Source organism: Lutra lutra, chromosome 15, assembly GCF_902655055.1.
Source record: "Lutra lutra chromosome 15, mLutLut1.2, whole genome shotgun sequence".
Taxonomy (NCBI): Eukaryota; Metazoa; Chordata; class Mammalia; order Carnivora; family Mustelidae; genus Lutra; species Lutra lutra.
Window position 1 is genome coordinate 25,725,941 of NC_062292.1, and position 19,843 is coordinate 25,745,783.

Below are 19,843 nucleotides of genomic sequence, written 5' to 3' on the forward strand. Positions count from 1 at the left end.
CTCTCCCTCTTCTAAGTTTAGAGTGTCCTCTGAGCCTTTTAAAATCATTAATGAAGAAAACTGGTTTATTTACTGTGGTTCAACTCCTTCACATAAGGTGTTATGAATCAAGAATTAAGAGGCACTTTGAAACCATGACGTGAATAGGTTTGCATTTCAAAGAATGATGGCATTGACTACTACTTCAATGCACAGAGGCAGACCCTCACCAGGCCAGGGATTCCAAGCTTCTTTGCTAGTCCTGTCCAAACGTCCTTCACAGGAAACACTCTACTCACTATTAGCTGTCTATATTTTCTTCATTCCAGTGAAGTAAAAGAGGCTAAACTATCACATTAGGAACCATGAAGTGACTTGTGCAATGCCACCTTGAAAGCAATTCACTGGCAAAAGAAAGAACAGAATGCAGAGTTTTCAAATCATAATATAACACCCCAATCCTCAGACCGATGGTTTCCAAATGACATTTGTAGACCAATCATGAAGGAGACATTTAAAAAAACCAATTCTGACACTCTTACTAAATCAAGTGTCCTGGGACTGCCCTACACTCTGTATTTTTTTAACTGGCCAGCAGTTTTTATATGGAGCCGGGTTGGCAAACCACTAAAATCTGTGCTACCTATCTACAGAAAAAAATTAATCTTAGGTGTAGAAATCAGAGAGCAAAATCACATACCTAACATCCCTGGTTAAAAAGGCCATCTGCTTAGCAAAGACCAAACAGGAACAGTTACAGCAAGACAACTTACTCTGTAAATGGCATCATGGGAGGAGTTGGGGCTAGGGGAAGGTCTGTATTTATTTTCCTTCAAACTACTCCAGACAAATCACCATAACTTCCAAGTTAGAAGATGCTTTTTCCAATTTCCAGAACTCGTGGTAACCACCTAGTGCTGAAAATCCAGCTGTGCTCTTTCTGCTTCTTACACCATTGCCAGAAATAAAGATCTTGTAATCAAGACTTGGCTGAAAATTTGATTGATGTTGCTTGAGGCACACATGAGTCTACCCTACCCCATTTTTCTATCACCACTGCAGGGTTTTCACAAAAGTAATATTTATTTTTCACTGGAGAAAATAAAAATATGATTGTTGAGTCCAAGAGAGTTCTCATGTCTTTACCAATCAAGGGAATCTGGTGTCTCCAATGGGTAGTCCCTCAAGAAAAATAACAATAACAGAAAAACAATAAAATATTGAGCACTTAAGGTCTGGAATTGTGCAGAAGAATATATATCTCTATCATTTTATTCTTAACCCCCTCATGTAAGAAGGACTATTATTATGTGAGTTCTTCATTACCTTATCTTTGCACATGCTCTTCCTTAACCACCCCCATAGCATCATCTACCCTGTTGCTCAAATTTGAAACTTAAAAAACATCCTTGATTCTATTCTTTCAATCTTATCTTTTTCCCATCCCCCCCCATCTGATCTGATTCAATCCATCAGCAAGTCTTCTCAGCTTTTCCTCCCAAATATCTCCAGAATCTATTCCCATACCTCTTGCCTCTCCATTGTCATGAGTGCTATTCCAAGTTCCCGCCTCTCACCTCCTAACTGGATACCCCATTTCTCTGGATCACTTCCTATCCAGTTGGCAAACACCAGTCAGAGAGATATTTTGTAAAATAAATAAATACATTACATCATGCCATTTTCTTGCTTAGAACATTTCAAATTGCCTCTTCTTGTACGGAAAAAAAAAAATCCAAACTTTCTCACTTCTCAGTCACAAGGTCGTGTGTAATCTGGTCCCACTTTCTCTGACCTCATCTACCCCATTCACTTTCTTTAATGTACTTTGTCCACATTGGATTTAGAATCCCGAGCACAACCAAGTTCTTTCCTGCCAAAGGACTTTGGTGCTATTCTTTCTGCTTGTGTTTTTCTTTTTGTTCTTCTGACTGGCTCTTCTTCCTATCTAAAAATAATTTTTGCCACCCCAGAGCAACCTTATTTTATACTTTTATTATTTTTGGTTTTTAATCAAAGTACCTGTGTCTTTCAAGGAATGCATACTCTAATTATATTGGGGTGTTTTTTTTTTGGTTTTAGTAATTTATTTCCTGTCTCCCCGACTGGAATGTAAACTCGGTGAGAATAAGACCTTATTTACTATTATATCTTCACTCTCCAGCACAATATATGGTATATAAATGTTTATTTTATAAATGAGACAAGTAAGGTTTAGAAAAGTAGGATAACTTGCCTAGGGTTATCTAACTTGTTAATGGAAGAAAAAGGATCGGTACCATGATCCATCTGATGCCAATGTCTAAATCACAGTATGCAAGCAACATTATTCCTAGAAATGGAACTGCAGATAAAGTATCTCCTGTTACCTCATACATTTATACTGCATGTCACAAAATACTACCACATAGAACACCCCTAAAAAGGGGGTGTAAAAGCAAGGAGTAACCGCATTATTTCCATAACATAGATTCGGAAACGGAAGCATTCATTGACTAAGTGTTTCGTGTGGCACACGGTCAGCTTTTGAGTTGAAATTTGAAGCCTCTTTACTCAGAAGTTTAGCCCCTTACCACTTACAGTGTGGTTCCCAGAACAGCAGCACTAGAATCTCCCAGGAGCTTGTCAGCAATGCATAATCTCAGATCCCACCTGAGACAGACTCAATCAGAATCTGCACTTAAACAAGATCCCCAAGTGATTCCTTTGCACATTCAAGTTTGAGAAGCACTACTCTAGGCTCTGTTAGAAGACAAAGTCCTCTACCCCACCCCTGGGCAAACCATCAGCCCTTCCAAAATCAGGGAGTGTGACACCCTCTTAACAAACTGCAGACCTGGTTTCTCAAGCCAATATCCTCAATGAAGAGCAGGCAGACTTTGGTCATGGTCAGTCCACAGCCCATCAGCGAGTCCAACCTCTGCACAGCAGGCCCTCGATGTTTAGCTTCAGTCCACTCCACTGGACAAGAATTAGTTTTAGTAGGACCATCCCACCAGACACATTGGCTTTGGTTTTCCATTTTTTCCCTGACTCAAAAAAAAAAAAAAAAAATGCCCCTTACAAAGCTCTTCTTCCATGTAAAATGGAGCCTCTCTGTCAGAATGAGCAGTGTGCTAAGTCCTGAAAGTACATAGAGAGTTCTACTTCAAAGCCCCACCCCTCACTTCTGTCTTTGGACTTCCTGCTACTAAGACTTAGGTCTCCAAGTTGGCAGATGCAATAATGTCTTGTTCCAGGTCTGAACACCTAATTCAAGTTTGGGGCTCCTTCTCCACTTTTGTTGCCTTGCCTTAGTTGTCTAACCCTCAGCCTCTCTCATTTTGAGTTCAGTAGCTCCCACTTAATCTCTTTTGCATGAGTCGCTGGGCCTCTCATATAATTCTCCATAGAGCTAACAGGGTTTATCATCTACCAAACCAGGTTACCCCCAGATTTTAAAATATTCTGAAGTTTTTGCAACACATGCAATTTAAACCCAAACATATACAATGGTAATTAACATTATTGCAGAATTCTAAAATTCATTCCCTTCAGTGTGTATTTGAGGACCCAGTGGTTACAATGAAATGCAGGAGTGAACTGATTCCAAGACAAATACTATTAAACAGGAATCTCTTGCCTCATCCATCTCTCATCATTCAGTTATTTGTCCATTCATATATCCAGTCAACAAATATTCACTGAGCATCTACTACATGCCTATGCATTACATTAGGTCATATGGTTTTAGAAACAAATATTAATACCATAAGAGAACCAGAATACTGACCTATAGGAGCCCAAAGAGGGAGCCCCCAGTACTTCTCTGGGACATGAAGGACATCAGGAAAGAAACACTAAGAGATGGGTTCAATTAGGCAGGGACGGAGAAGAAGGGCATACCCGCCAGAAGATTAATGCATGCACGAACCCAGAGGAGTAAAAGGTAGAATCTGTTTGAAATCTTGGCCAAGTGTAAATGGGAAAAGTATATATGTGCCCACCCTAATTTTTTTTTCTTTTTAGATTTTTTATTATTTATTTATTTGACAGACAGAGATCACAAGTAGGCAGAGAGGCGGGCAGAGAGAGAGAGAGAGGAGGAGGAAGCAGGCTCCCCACTGAGCAGAGAGCCCGATGCGGGGCTCAATCCCAGGACACTGGGATCATGACCCGAGCTGAAAGCAAGGGCTTTAACCCACTGAGCCACCCAGGCGCCCCCCAACCCTAATTTTTGAAATATGTTCAGCTTTATCTTGCTTTATCTTGTGGGGAGGAAAAGAGCTTGGGGGAAGGCAGCTGGGACAAAATTCTGGCAAAAAGGGGCCACAAAATGTATGAATTCAATTTCAGAGGACAGGTTCTCTCATTGCAAGAAATCCTTTGCCTATCTTCACCAAATTTTCATGTACAAATTCCTCCAGGTATTGTTACATCTCTGTTCCTGGTCAGTCCAACTCACAGACAGGCTTGATAAAAAGTGCTCACAGTGTAAACACATATCTACGTCCTCACCTTGGAATTAACTATTCAATCACTGCATGTCCCTGGCTGCTTTCAGAAAGCAAAGCTCTTTCCATGCCTCCTTGTCTAGAAGTCACAGCAACAGTAAAACCCAAACCTGTTAAGGAGTTATCAGAACCTAAGGACTTTGTGGATTTTCCATGGGGGAATCCCATGTCTGCAGTACGCCTAATAGCTCACCTTTTTAATGTGGGCTAGAATGAAAAGGCTGGTTAACATTCTCCTTGAAACTTTCCTTGACTAAAGAGAAAGAGTCAGAGGTCCCAGTGACCTTCAGCAGGCTTTTAGTGGCTGTAGTGGGTGATTCCCATCAGGAATACAGTGGCGAAGAGCAGATGATTTGGAATCAGGACACGAATGCTTGAACTCCAGATGTGGCTCTAAATACATCTCCGGCTTTTAAAAAAATTACTCAGCTTTCTTTTCTCAGTTTTCCTATCTGAAAAATGGGGTTGATAATAGCATCCTTACAGGCTTATTAGAAGATTACATAAGTTAGTGCATATAAAGTATGTAATAAAATGAATAGCACATACAATTCTCAATGAGCAGCAGAAATTATTAGCTCCAGTAACAGATCTACCCAGTCACACTCCTCTGTCCATCCCTCTGCTCTCTCTCCCTCTCTCTCGCTCTCTCTCCCTGTGTGTGTGATATGAGTGTTCAGTGTTAACATTCTACTGAGTCTTCCCACCCTGCTCGGTTCTTCAGATTTTTGTCCCACCTAGAGTCCTTCAGGAGATGGTTTATAAATCAGTTTGGCCTGACCTGACTCCACCACTAGACAGCAAAGGCAAGGTCACAATGAAAATGGTCACTCACCGGGCCAAAGAAGGGATTAGCAGGAGCCTGAGACAGAGAATGGGGTAGGGGGTGGGGGGAAAAAGCAAAGAAAAGGCATCAGGGAGAGAAAGTATGGGTTGAAGAAAGTCCTACTGCTGTGTGTGTATGTGTGTGTGTGTGTGTGTGTGTGTGTGTGTGTAAAATCCACTGCCATCTCATATAATATTTTGAAAATTACTCTTCCTGATTAATAGAGAAATCAGCAGTCAATAAAATATCAAAAGAGGAAGGACAGTTTTACAATCAGATGTTCTCTAGCTTAAGATTGAAGGTCACAGGGAAATTTATGAGTTCAGCAAATGCTGTGTTTGAAGTAAAGGCCTGCATGCCAATTGCTGGAGCCCTGTGAAGCCTGCGGCAGGGAGCTGGCCTGCACCCAGGTGTGCACTGGAGTGGCCAAGGCTCGAAGAGGTTTAGTCACTTCGATGCCAAAAGGGGCTGTAATCAATTAGCCTAAAGCTCACATTATCCTACAATGGCAAGAGAATTGAGGATTCCAAGAATAAACTTTGAATGTATTTACTGTAAGCACTAATTGTAAAGCCAGACAATGTCTTAATGGAAAGAAAACAAAGTTCTATTTCTCACAGATGCATGAGTGTATACAGAGATTATAGTATGTCCCTTAACTGGCAAATCATAGGTAGCATGTGTGTCTCTGTCTGTGCATACGCATAGATTTAACAGCTGTTCATATGTGTATATGCACAATGTTATGAGGCAGAGTTTGAAAATTATGTAGATTATTTTACTGACTTTAGAAATTGCAAATTTGGGCTATTTAAAGAGGGTTAGCATTTGTTTAAACTACACATTTCCATTTCATTAGCCAAGTCTTTCTTTCCCTTTCTATGATACAATAAAATCAGCTGGACCTCAGAAGTTCAAGGTACAATTCAAAAAGATCAAGAGTGTAAAAATCTAAGTGACGTCTCCAGGACATGCCCTTCCATTCTCCTCCCCAGTCTGACCTTATGTGCCTGCCCCAATTTTTGAAGTATGTCCAGCTCTATCTTGCTGACTATTTCATTTCCGTGTCTTTCCCCCCCACAGCACCGTTTTCCCTCTGATGGTCTACTGTAGCATTTAGATAACTCACTGACTTGAAAGTAGGATGAGAGGGTTCTGATTGGGGGAGGGAACGGCAAATATATTTTTTAAATTTCATGAACTTCCTGTTTTCGTAAGTGTGTGTGAGTGTGTGTGTTTTGTAGGCAGAGGAAGGGTACTCCCCCACTGGCCCTGGTTACCAAAGACCTGTACGTCCTACTTGGAATGCCAGCTTTAGTCTTTCTGTACCTATGTTGTTTTTCAGGTGTATAGGCCATCAATAATGGTTGGGAGATAATAGCCACTGATTAAAAACGTAGCTGAGTGTTTTCCTTGTTAAAGAACTTTACCTGCTAAACACACCAAAAGCAATGGTCATTTTGCAAGGGTCATTAACCTGATGATGATAATGGCAATGATAAAATACCAGGAACTGCCGACCTAAAGCTTCATATGACTAAGAAATGTGTTTACTTCTTTACATCTATTATCCAATTCAATCCTTATAAAAAGCTATAAGTACTTCTATTTCCTAATATCCTTTTTGTAAATAAAAACAGTGATGTTCAGTATAGATCAGTAACTTGCCCAAGGTCTAAGAACTAGTAAGCAGCAGAGTTAAGATTCAAACTTGGATCTCATTAATCCCAGAACCTGTGTGCATTACCACTAAGCCAAGAGATGAATATTGGACTAAGGAAAGCCTTCCTAGCATTTTGACTAAATTTTCTTCTTTAGGGAAGTTTCAACTTAAACTTAATCTTTAAACTCAATTTTTAAACTCAATTTTAGAGATCTTAAAAATGTATCCATATTTGGCCTTCAAGGAAGACCAGGATCCAATCAATACTCTTGGGTGTGAATAGAGAACAATTCACCAAAACCTATCTGGAGGAAGAAGATAAAACTTTGACTGTTCACTCAGACCCGAGTTCTCCAAGTAGTACCTTAAGTAGCACCCACTAAGATTGTGCCTGTGCAGTAATAGATTACTGCTTCTCTGTTTTTTTTTTTTTTTTTTTTTCTGGTGGCAATAAATTGTTATGTATCACTTCTCTCAATGGTGTTCTGCAAAAGTGTTAACTCCTCTCATTGATTCTACTGAGATAGAAAATAAAATACAGACCTCTAGAGCTGGAAATCACTCAAGATTTCCCCTTATTTTACAGATGTGCAGGGAAAAAAGTCCAGAGAGATGTAGTAATTTGCTCAATACTGAAAGTCTTGTGAGCCAAGAACATGAACTTTGGAGTCAGAATGGTTGAACACCACAAATCGGCTGAGTGATTGTGGGGAGGTTACTAATGATACTCTGGGTCTTAGTTTCCTCATCTGTCTAATAATATACTGAAACATATTATTATTATAGTATATCAAGATATGCATTACTATATCATAATATACCATATTATACTATAATCTTATTATATCATCAACCCAACAGAACAGAGCCAAGGCCTAAACTTTTTAACTCTCTGCCATACCAAACAACCTTTGTGTGTAGAGATGGGTCAAGTCCACATGTATTGTCCACGGCCATCCCAAGCCCTCCCCCCGACAGAGGAGACAAACTCCTATTAAAGAGGTTTACCAATACTAAATAGTCCTATTGTGAGGCCTATTTTTTATAGTCTTGACCTACATTTGTGTTTATAGAACTTAAGTAGATCTGTGTTCTTTGGAAAAGCTGATACCGTGAGTGACTCTCAGAAAGTATGGCTGTTTACAATCACTCTAAAAAAGATCTGACTACCGCAGCACCTTTCAAATGGCATCTTGATGAATGACTTACAGAGGGAGAGGCTAAGTTAGAAGGTTGGAATAATTTGTAAGTTAAATTAATTATGAGCCCTAATGAGGTTAATCTAACCTTCCCACATAAAGATAACACCTAATGAGAAAAAGGAAACCTTGGGAATGAAAGATAAAGGAGAATATAATACGGTCTTTTTGATAAACTGTAAGTCAAACACATTTACTTTAGCTTCCTGGGAAGTCAAGTTAATGAAACAACAAAAGGGTGATGAACAATTATGTGTATGTGGAAGGAAATTGTAGGGAAGGAAAAGAAAGCAGCTTAAAGGGCGCCTGGGTGGCTCAGTGGGTTGAGCCGCTGCCTTCGGCTCAGGTCATGATCTCGGGGTCCTGGGATCGAGCCCCACATCGGGCTCTCTGCTCAGCAGGGAGCCTGCTTCCTCCTCTCTCTCTCTCTGCCTGCCTCTCTACCTACTTGTGATCTCTGTCTGTCAAATAAATAAATAAAATCTTAAAAAAAAAAAAAAAAGAAAGCAGCTTAAAGGAGCCTGTGGATTTGTTGTAAAATTTCAGTAAGAAAGAACTCATGAAACTACTACAATTTCTTTGGAGTTACAATTGTTTGTATTCTTTTGATTAACTCCAAATATAAATAAGCCCCAAAGAGACATGTAAAAATCTGGCATGCAAAAGTGCTATTATACTAATTTTGAAAGAAGAAAACATTATTCTGGATATTTTTAGACAAGTCAAAATCCCATGACTGATACTGTTCTTACAGAAACAAAGGTTCCCCTAGACTTGTGCTTCTTGATTTTGGCTGCTTATTAGAGAGACTTGGGAAGCTTTGCAAAATGCAAAATGCCTGTGTCCCACTTGCAGAGATTCTGATGTAATTGGTTTGGGGCATGAGCTGAATATTAAGATTTTTTAAATCTTGCCAAATGATACTAATGTGCAGCCAGGTATGAGAACTGCTGTTCTCGTGAGCTTGTTGAGAAGTCTAATCCATCTGTGTGACTATTAACTTGTATAGAGTTGTGCTAATCAAGTTTACATGTGTGCTGAACAGATAAAAGTAAACAGTCTTTGGAGAAGACAATTCCTTCCTTGTTACTGAGACAATTGCTAGAAAAAAAAAAAAAACATACACATATATTTTTAGAGTTCTTCTACTCTAAAGCCCTTAAAATAGAGATCTCCACTCCCTCATAGGAAACTGTCCCCTTTCCTTCACCATTGGTTAGTATCAACTTTAATATCAAATTCCATAATATTTTTCTAACATTTATTTTCATCCATTCATAAAGTATTTACTGGTACCTACCAATAAATGTCATAGCCATTGGGTACATGAAGCTAAACAAATATTTCTGGTCTCTTGGAGAATATAGACAAGTAACCAGACCATTTCTACTTAGCAAGGTAGATGCTGTTGTCAAGGAAGCTCTGTGTGCAATGTAGCCCTGGGAAGGGCAGTGCTTATAGACTGGGGAGATTTGATAGTCTTCCTAGATAAAACTGTAAGAGTCAGAGTCAGCAAAGGCAAAGGTCACTGTTGGGGAGAGCTCTGGCCAAGAGGCATGTTAGCCATGGCTTAGATAAGGAAGTAAAATCAATCCAATGGTATGAGAGCCTACAGAAGGAGAAGGAAAATCAGGGAGTAAAAAAGAGCAGTTGAAGGGAAGTGGTCTCCCAGGGAAGCGAGTAGGCAATGAGCCTTACAGAAGTAAGCAATGTCCACATGGAAACTATTTTAAGATTTTTAAATTTTCCTAGTGAAATGGCTGGCCATTCTATTTTATGTAGGGGAAAACTGTAATTGGAATTCTGTTTTTTTGAAGGTCAGTTATGCTGGAAAGTGGTGAAGGTATTGAAGGGAAAAAAACTAGAGTCAGAAAGACCAGTTCAAGAGTGAAAAAGGATGGAGGCATATTACAGAGAAGTGGCAACAGAGATGGGGAGAAATGGTCATACCTGAGAGTCAGTAAGACAACACTTGATGGAAGTTGATGACTGGCTTGATTGGGGGTAAAGGACACTGAAGAATCTCAAGTTATGTGCAGGTTCTTGGTCTGACCAATCACACAGAACACAGAAGATGTTGATATTTGAAATAGATTATAACAGGCTCTGTTTTAGATAATAAGAGTTTAAAATGCAGATATGATATCCAGGTGGCTATATCCACAATCAGTTGTTCTAATGGTCCTTATGGCCCAGAAGGGAAGAGATTAGAGTAGGAGGTGTGGATTTAGGAACCATTGGCATGTGGATGATGTATGAAATTATAGGGTAAATGAGCTTCTTCCCAGACAAGTGTGTAGAACAAGAGAGAAAAGTGAGCTCAGAGAAATGCCAACATTGAAGAAATGGGCAGAGGGGAGAAAGCTAGACAATAAAATTGAGAAGCGATAGAGAAGAAGGAGGAAAATCAGGGAGTGAAAAAAAACAAAATCAAGGAAGAAGTTTCAAGCAGAGTGTAGCCAGCTATGTTATAATAAAAAAGCCTGACTCCATTTTTAATGTTTGTGACAGTTTTCAAGCCCCAGCATCTCCCACATCTGAGCAAGCCTATTGGAAAGCTGGATGCTTCCTCCTTTGGCCTCAGCAGAAAGTTCAAACCAACAGGTTCTGTTCACATGACATAAGCCCTAGTCCCCAAGCACCATAAAACCCCAGGCCCTCTCCTTTCCCTGGTTTCTCCAGTAGTTTGAAGGTCAACCTGAGATCCTCCCATTCACTTTCCAGAAGACCTCATTATGTGAGTAATAACCCTTTTCAGAGTCTCTTAGTCTATATGTGATATCATTAGTTTCAACATCCACACCAAATTATGGATAGCTTCAACACCCACACCTATCTCTCGTAGTGACCACAACCTAAACCAAATATTCTCAAGTAACCTGAGAACCAAGAAGAATCACTGCACTTGACAGCAGAAAGATCCATGGCAGGCACAGCTCTAGTGAAGAGACAGGAGTAAAAACATGAATGTCAAAGGGTGAAGGAGAGAAAAGATAGCAAGCTAGAGAGAGTGAATACAAATAACTCTTGGAAGTTTCACTGTGAAAGGAGAGAGAAAGATTGAGTGGTAGCTGGGGGCAGGGGCAGGGGATCAAGGAAAGGTTCTGCTCGTTTGAGTTGCAACATGGGAGAAACCTGAGCATAATGAAAGAGAAGGAATAGGCAAGAGGAAGAGAGATGTCTCAGATGTAGGAAAGAAGGTAAATGGATGGAGAGAAATCCCAAGAAAGGAGATGGGGTCCAGAGCAAAGGTGGCAAACTTCATTTTGGACAGCAGGAAGGGGGAGAGTGTGTTTGGGGTATAGATTAGCTTGCCCACCGCTGGGTAGACTCTTAACTTTGGGGAATGAGGTGACATGCTGGAAGTTTGGGAAGAGGTGTTAGGACTGGAGGAGAAAAGGTGTGAGGTGGTCTTTGAGAATAAAAACAGTTCTGTCCTCAAAACATAGAAAGATCTGTGTATAAGGTGGAAAGGTCATGTACCTTTCTTCATGCCATCTTGGGTATGCTGGTCTCTCCTGGGTTCACCTATTTAGAGAGAGCTGCCTAGTTTTCCTTTGATTACTCTCTGCCTTGACAAATTGCTATAATCTGCTCTTAATTGCTCACTTCATTTTTTGGTTTCTAAACGGTTTATCAATTTGTCTCAGAAAAATCAAGAAATTGAGCAAATATAAATAAGCAGAAAAAGAAAAGATATTCCCTATAAGCCTACTACCTAGAGATTACGACTACTAATATCCTAAGCATTTCTAGCTATCATAAAAGTGATAAAAATATTCTTTTAATTTGAAAAGTAGAGACTATAACATTGATAACAGCTACTTTCTTGCTTTTATCCACTTAACACTGTATTGTGAATGTTTTCCCGTCTTTAATATTCTTCCAAACATCTTTGATGGTAGTGGGCTATTTCATGATATGGCTATAGCACTGGGTAGCTATACTATATAATGGATATTTTTTTTGTTTTATTGATTTTTTTTTTTTTTTTTTTTTTTGGCTCCACCAATATCCATTTACCCTCCTTCTCAGTTTCCCTCTGGGGAATCCACTGGACTTGGGTGATGCCGACTCCAGCCAGGACTTCAAGGTCAGAGTTCTTGACCCAGGCCTAAGCCATTGCATTTCCCCGACTAGATCCAGGGTGGGCAGTGCCACTTTCACATCCTGGGAAGAAGTGGCCAGGAATCTAGGGGTGAGGTGTAGCTGTCTCCTCTGTTATGCTTCAAGGGAAAATAAAACAGATGAAAGAGGGAGCACAGAGGCTGTGTGCTCCTGATGTCGGAGCCTAGATCCTCTTCGCATGTGTCTCCTCAGACCAGCACAGAGCGTTGCACATGATGAACTTGCCAGCTGCAGCTATGCCCTCCCGGCCACCTCTGAGTTGAATGGAACAAAACTTAGATGGGCTGATCCGAAGAGAAAAGTCAGATCCAGTACTCGTCTTTCTTTTCTCTTGAAACAACATTTGATAGACTTGAGAAGAGCAGGAAGGGAATGTACTTGCTGACATTTTTGTAGCTGTTTCCTTGTTTTAAAAAGAAATGAACAGGGGTGCCTGGGTGGCTTGGTGGGTTAAGCCTCTGCCTTCGGCTCAGGTCATGATCCCAGGGTCCTGGGATCAAGTTCCGCATCGGGCTCTCTGCTCAGCAGGGAGCCTGCTTTCCTTCCTCTCTCTCTGCCTGCCTCTCTGCCTACTTGTGATCTCTGTCTGTCAAATAAATAATTAAAATCTTAAAAAAAGTAAATAAATAAAAAGAAATGAACAAAAAGCAATACGTGGTACTTATATTGAACATCATAGGTGATAAAATCCTTCTAGAACATTTACCTCCTTTCAGCCTCAAAATAACACTGTTGGATAGAAATTCCTACCCCTCACATTATGGATGCAAAAATTGAGACATGTGGATATTGAGTCGTTTGTTCAGTCATGCAGACAACAAGCCACGAATCTGACCCTCAAGCGGGTTTTTTCCACTCCTCGAAGAACTGCATAAAATTAGCATGTGCCCGTTCCGTCTGGATTGATCTCCCTGCCCACTTTTCTCAATTTCTTCTTCTCCTGCTTGCATGTCCTAGAAAGACATTTAGAGCCCTATTTGTATAACTCTGGGCTCTTCCCACCAAGCGAGGAACAAGGCTGACATAGTTCGCTGGGTAAACAGAAGCCGCAAGTGACAGTGATTTACGCCTGACTTGCAAACTTCGGATGACCAATCTGCCGCCTGCTATGTAAACAGGTGTAAACTAAGATTTAAATCAGTTTACACAGTGTGGTAAATAATTTAATCTTTCCTCAGCATAGTGTCTGTGAATGTAAATGTTTATGCCAAAACCGATGCCGCTGTTGCAAGCTCCCAGCTTCTCAACCGGAAAAGCTGTGCCAACAAATGGCCTCTGTGTGCCCCTGCCGGGGCTGGGGCAGTTGCCCACGTCCGAGGCGCAGGGTAAGGCAAAGAGTCTACAGTTCTGAGTGTGGGGGGGAGACTCGTTCCCATCACACAGCTCAGCCGTGGGCTGAAATCATCCCTCCTCCCTCAGTTCTTCCTGGTCCTGAGACGTTCCTCTCCCTCTCCATTATTCTTTGCTGCCCTGTTCTGCAGACACCTGAGTCAGCTGCAAGTCTGTGTAAAGGAAGGCAAGAAATGAGGGGTGGGGGAAGCCCCAAAACAGCTGGCTTTAGAGGAGTTGTAATCCCATTAGCGCTTGAAGATGGCCTGGGTCCTCATTGCCTGTCAATGGGTACCTATGCAAATTGATCAAGATCCTACGAAAATCCCATGCAAATGTGTTTTCGGTTGTCAAAAACTGTTGACTATATCTGCTAGAGTCCACTGAACCAGAGTGCTGCCTCTTATGAATTTTTCACCAGTATTATTCATATTCTTATCAGCCTGGTTCTCGCCTGACTTGCTCCCTTCCCTCCCACATAGAAGCCTGGACTTTCTCTGGAGAGCAAGGTGCCGGGCAAAGCCAGACTCAATCCACCCCATAGTGAGATGGTGGGGTGAAGGGCACGTGCGAGCCAGAGAGCCAGAGCGCAAGTTTCCTGATGTTCTTCTGTCCCCTTAGAGAATTTTAACTTGTAAGCAAAGCTGGTGTGTCTTGGCATCATTGGTAATGCCACAGCTGGGATCTTGTTAGTTCAAAAAACAAAAACAAAAACCATCTTTAAAAACAAACAAACAAACAAAAAACCCTACTACGGGCAGACTTTTAATTAAGTCCTGTAAGAAACGAACTGACTTTTGTCCTATACAGACATAATTTATGATAGGGAAAGAATAGCTACTATTTTACTGAGAACAAGGAGTTTGTTTTTCTGAAAGATTTTTGTTTGTTTTTTGTTCAGAAAAACCTTTTTCTGAAACCGTATATTGAGCAATTGGCACAAGGCAGACTCTGGGTTGGATGTGATTATCTCATTTCATCTTCCACTCAAGCCTCTGATGTGGGTATTATCCTCAACTTACACAGGAGACTGAGACCCAAAGAGTTAAGTAACTTGCCTGAGGTTACTCAGCTGATAAAAAGGGAAGATGACTGGGATTTGAAGCCCAGCATGACTCTCTTCAAAGCCTTTCCTTTTGTTCTTTCTGATCAGAAGAAAGGCACCCCTGGCTTCCGGGTCTAGGAGTATGAACACAGGAAGTCCAGCAGGGAGAAAGCAGAGAGACTACAATAATATTAATGGCTCATATATTTTATGTGTTAAAATTAAATTTACCAGGGGCGCCTGGGTGGCTCAGTGGGTTAAAGCCTCTGCCTTCAGCTCAGGTCATGATCCCAGGGTCCTGGAATCAAGCCCCGAATCGGGCTCTCTGCTTAGCAGGGAGCCTGCTTCCTCCTCTCTCTCTCTCTGCCTGCCTCTCTGCCAACTTGTGATCTCTCTGTCAAATAAATAAATAAAATCTTTAAAAATAAATAAATAAATAAATAAATAAATTTATCAGACCTTATATTTTATTAATTGATTAATATATCTAGTCCTTACACCAAGCCCTGTCAGGTAGATATTACTGTTACTATCCTCATTTTACAGATGAGAAAGACTAAGGCAGAGAAGGAAACCATCCCAGCATCACACAGGTAATAAATGGCTGGACTGGGACCAGCGCAGGTGGTGTCTCCCAGAGCCACCATCGCAAGTTCCCAACCGACCCAATGAGGGTGTTCCTCTCACGGCTGGATTCAGGTGACAACACCTGAGAAGCTCTCAACACTTACTTTCAAGGACAACGATAATTAGGGCAGAGATTCTTTTGAAATCACCGAGGTGAGGCTGTGGGATATCCTATGGGAAGGAATAGCCTTCCAGAAAGCACACCTGGTCAACCTGCCTATGTGACTGCGGAATGTGCCATGCAGGTGAAGAGAGATTATACTGAAAAACAAACCAATACAAGAAGCAATGGACCACCCAGAAGGTCTTAATATTATTTCCAAAGCAACAGTCTGGGAGAGGATTTACAGATGAGAGTGTGAGGGTAGAGAGAAGCACAGAGACCCAGGAACAAGCCAGCTCACCTCCTGACTTTGCTGTCCGCACTCGGCACGGCGTAGTAGCCCGGCTTGCATCGGTACCTACACACGGAGCCCACGTCATGGCTGCGCTGGGGACAGGGGGGCAGGAGCACACTGGCATTTGGGATAACGGGAGGAGCGTCACACTCCAACTTGCAGTAGGCTTCGGGGAGGGACCAGAGCCCATCTTCAAGACAGGTCAGCCACGGGTTCAGTCCTGAGCCCAGGAAAGAGAAGTACAGGAGGCTCAAAGCAGAGTCCAGAAATCAATGTGTAGCTGATAAAAACAAAACCCTATAAACCCGTAAGCGTTCTCACGAAGTCACATAATTCTTGGCGGAGCAGATTCTCTGACTCTTAGGTCCAGGGCTCGTCCCATCTCTTTTTACCCGCCAAGCAACCACTGAGATCTCTTACACAGAACAGAGATCGGATGACTATTCCCTGACCTCCCTTTCATTCCCTAAATCAAAGAATGGCTACCCAAACAAATCATGACCTCACTTCCTAACTACAAATTGTAAAAATAGAGTAGTGACCGTGTCATGCAAACCATGATAATAACAACAGAGGATATATTTATAGTGCTTTTTATATGCCCCGCACTGTTTGAAGCATTTTACAATACCCACATACACCTCGAACAACACATTATCTCTTATTTTGCAGATGAGGAAACTGAGTTCAGGCAACTTGGCCAAGCTAATAGGGGGCAGATGCAGGGTTTGAACTTGGGCAGTTGGGATGCAGAGTTCTGTACTAAAACACTACACTATGCCTCAGGGTAATTCGCGGTTATTCCAAAGGAAGTCCAGGAACCTCCCACAGCTGCATCACCTCAGACTTACTAAGTCAGACTCTATCAACATTAGGCTCAGGAAGTTGCATTTGGAACAAGCCTCCTAGGTCACTAAGAGATTCACACTAGAGTCTGAGAAGAGGACAAGAGCAAGGTGTGGGGTCAGAGCAGGTTCTACCCTATCTTTATCTCTTACTATCAGTACAGCCAGGGACAACTCCCAGAACTCTGTTCTCATCTATAAAAGAGAACTAAAAGCACCCAACTCACAGGAAGGTTGTAAATAGTAAATTAAAAATATATATATATGCCTGATATATTTTTCTTATGATCAGGCCACTGTGAGTCACCTTGATTCCAGAGGATGTACAATCAAATAAAAACAGGGAAGTCTACATGTCTTTCATTCATGAGCTCTAAGCCAGGCATCCTTGCATGTCATCAGGATAAAAATGGTGTGTCCCTTTGGTGTTTTGGTGGTGTTCTCAGAAAAGGGTGGCACAGCAGAGCCAATGGGAAGAGTACTGGGGTCAAGAAAAAATCCCTAAAGTACCCCCAACGAAAGGAGAGGGGCTGGAGAGAACTTGCACTTGGTTCCCAGTTGGCTGACAATACCTTGAAGCTTGGCCGGTGGGACACAGGAGATTGAACAGCGTTTCAGAAAGTCTGTTCCCTCTGAGCAGGAGAAGGTTGCGTAGTTCACCAAAGATGGGTCGGGAACACCACAATCAAGGGGCATGCAGCTCACAGTCTGGTCCCAGTGGCCAGAGGAACATGTGAGCAGAATTTCCTTCTAGAAACAGAGAATTTTTTTCCATCAAGTTCACATGAAAAGGCTTATCAATGTAGTTTCCAGGCTTTGTAGGAGTCCTGCTGATTATTTGTGCAAACATTCAAAATAAGTAAAACGATTTTGCCTTACTCCCTCCTTAGGACCTATTGGCTTGATATACTGTCTTCAATACCCAGGTAGGCTGCTGCTGACCATCCCTGTTAGTGTAAGAGAACCATGAACGGGAGACACTCCTCCAGGCCAACTCTCAGCTGCCTCCCATGTGCTCTTGGATCACTCTATGCCCTTCTCCACCAGGCTCTGTGCCTCTGTGGGTTTCATGCCTCTGGCTGTGCTCGGGCCTAGCACCTGGGATGCGCTGGCTGGAGACTACAGGACCTGGAGGGCAAGAGAGGTCTGGGCACTTATTCTTCCTATTCCCTCCCTAGAATGTTACTGCTGGTTGGCTTTGTCCTTCGGCAGCCCTCTCTATCCTCTCCTGCACTTTCTTCCTGTGGCTTCTGCCCCCTGCTCCCTACAATCAACTCTTCAGGCCTACGGGTGATGTCACCCTTGACCCTGGGATTCTGCACCATCTCCTTGTAATTTCCCTGTATCCTGCCTCCAGCTTCATAAGTAGTCCCTGTACTAAATTCCCTCAAATTACCCATGTTGGATCATGTCACCTATTTCCTGCTGGGAGCCTGGATGATAATGGTCCTGAACATAATTACCTCCACAGAGAATGGTGCACAGTATCTAAGAACAGCTGAGAATCAATATGTACAAGGCACCTTCCAAATCTTGTAGTGAAATTGGAAAGATTCCAGCCCTTTCCCTGAGCCTGTCATTTTTGTGGGGTAGCCCTAGAGTTCCTCAACACTAAATAAATGAAGGGACATTTATTGAGCACCTAGAAGGACCAAGTTCTGTCTAGATTTGGATAAACAAGACATCCTCCAGGAGCTAATCATCTACCAGCAGAGCAAATCACAGGTTGAAACAATGGCTTGAAAAGCAAAGGTGGGGGGCGCCTGGGTGGCTCAGTGGGTTGGGCCGCTGCCTTCGGCTCAGGTCATGATCCCAGGTCCTGGGTTCGAGCCCCGCATCGGGCTTTCTGCTCAGCAGGGAGCCTGCTTCCTCCTCTCTCTCTGCCTGCCTCTCTGCTTACTTGTGATTTCTCTCTGTCAAATAAATAAATAAAATCTTTAAAAAAAAAAAAAAGAAAAAAGAAAACCAAAGGTGGAAGAACGGAAAGAAGGAGAAAGAGAGGAAAGGAGGAAAGGAAATACGGAAGGAAAATGCAAGAGATATATATTGCTATTTATTCTAGCCTACTCCTGTCTATAATGATTTGCGAGAATATAATACAAAGAATGGAAACGATAAAACAAAAGTACAAAATGGGGACCAAGAAGAAAGAAAACATGAAAATGTCGAAAGAGCCAGCCCTATCATAGGCAGGTGCTTGCTCTGGGAGATGGCACAATGCGTGCTGGAGGAACTGGCCCTCCACCTACCGGAGTAGGTGACACGGGACCTGGCCTGTGAAGGACAAGCAGGACCGCCCAGCTGCCAAGGGCATGGGGAGAAGAACATGTCTGGAGTGAGGGGGACAGAGTGAGCTGGAACTGAAGAGCTGGAAGCTCATGGCTTGTTTGGGAAAGAGCACAGCCATCCCTCCAGCCAATGGGTTACCACAGGTCGAACAGAGTGCGGGGAGATTCTGTGGCTCAGCAGTCCTCCTGCCCAGAGACCACAGTGGCAGTGAAGCCCAAGGTCAAATGACTGGTGAAAGCACCTGTCACCCCCGACACCCACTCCTGGCCAGCTGCTCCTCCCTCTTCCCAGTGTTTCCCTGTTGCCTGCCAGAAGGACCCAAGTCAAAGCCAGACACATTTTTCTCTTTAGTTTCAGTTCTTATGTCAACAAAAAGCAAATATCCCCACTGTCTCGTGATCACGAGCCGGGATTGTATAATTTCCTTGGGGAAATTATACACCCAGCACTCGCTGGCCTCAGGTGACAAGAGCAAAGTCAGCTGGAGGGCGTGTTGGCTGACTCCACCATATGGCTGGGAGACGGTGAGCTCCTACCTTCCTCTTCCCCACCCAGACTGCCCCCACGCTTACCACAGCGTGCAAGCCTGGCTCGAACCACAGTGATGGCTTACAGAATCTGTCTCAAACTCGGCATATATTGCCTGGCTTTTCTCCTGGCTCCATTAAGTGTTATCCATCTTATCTTAACTGTGCTCCTAATTGTAACGCATTGCCAACACTCCCTTTTCTTCTCTCCCTCTCCTTACCTGTCACACAAATGTATTCAGTCCCTAGTTTTTTGGTCATTCTTTCTTTCTCTTCTGTAATGCGAGTTAAGCTTGGTGAAGAACAGGGGACAAGAACGCTGCCTTTCTGACCAAAGCACCATAGACTAATGAGTTGGTGTCTCCAGGACTATCAAAACTGTTTATCTCTGTGCAGAACCTAAACCACCTGAAACCAACAACTGTACATTCGAGTTCAGATCATCTCCAAGCAAGTGAAATTCCTCTAAGGATCTACTACCTGCTAAGTCTTCAA

At 42.4% G+C, this 19,843-nt stretch overlaps 1 protein-coding gene across 1 annotated transcript in view; it reads right to left on the reverse strand.

Moving 5' to 3' along the window:
- The window catches only part of PAPPA2 (pappalysin 2), a 302,814-nt gene that overhangs the window by 61,553 nt on the left and 221,418 nt on the right, over positions 1–19,843 (reverse strand). Inside the window, exons 15-16 of the mRNA XM_047705709.1 lie at positions 17,105–17,282; positions 15,694–15,907 (exon numbers count right to left, since the gene is read on the reverse strand). Of these exons, the coding sequence (XP_047561665.1) occupies positions 15,694–15,907; positions 17,105–17,282 (392 nt within the window). The remainder of the gene's footprint in view (positions 1–15,693; positions 15,908–17,104; positions 17,283–19,843) is intronic.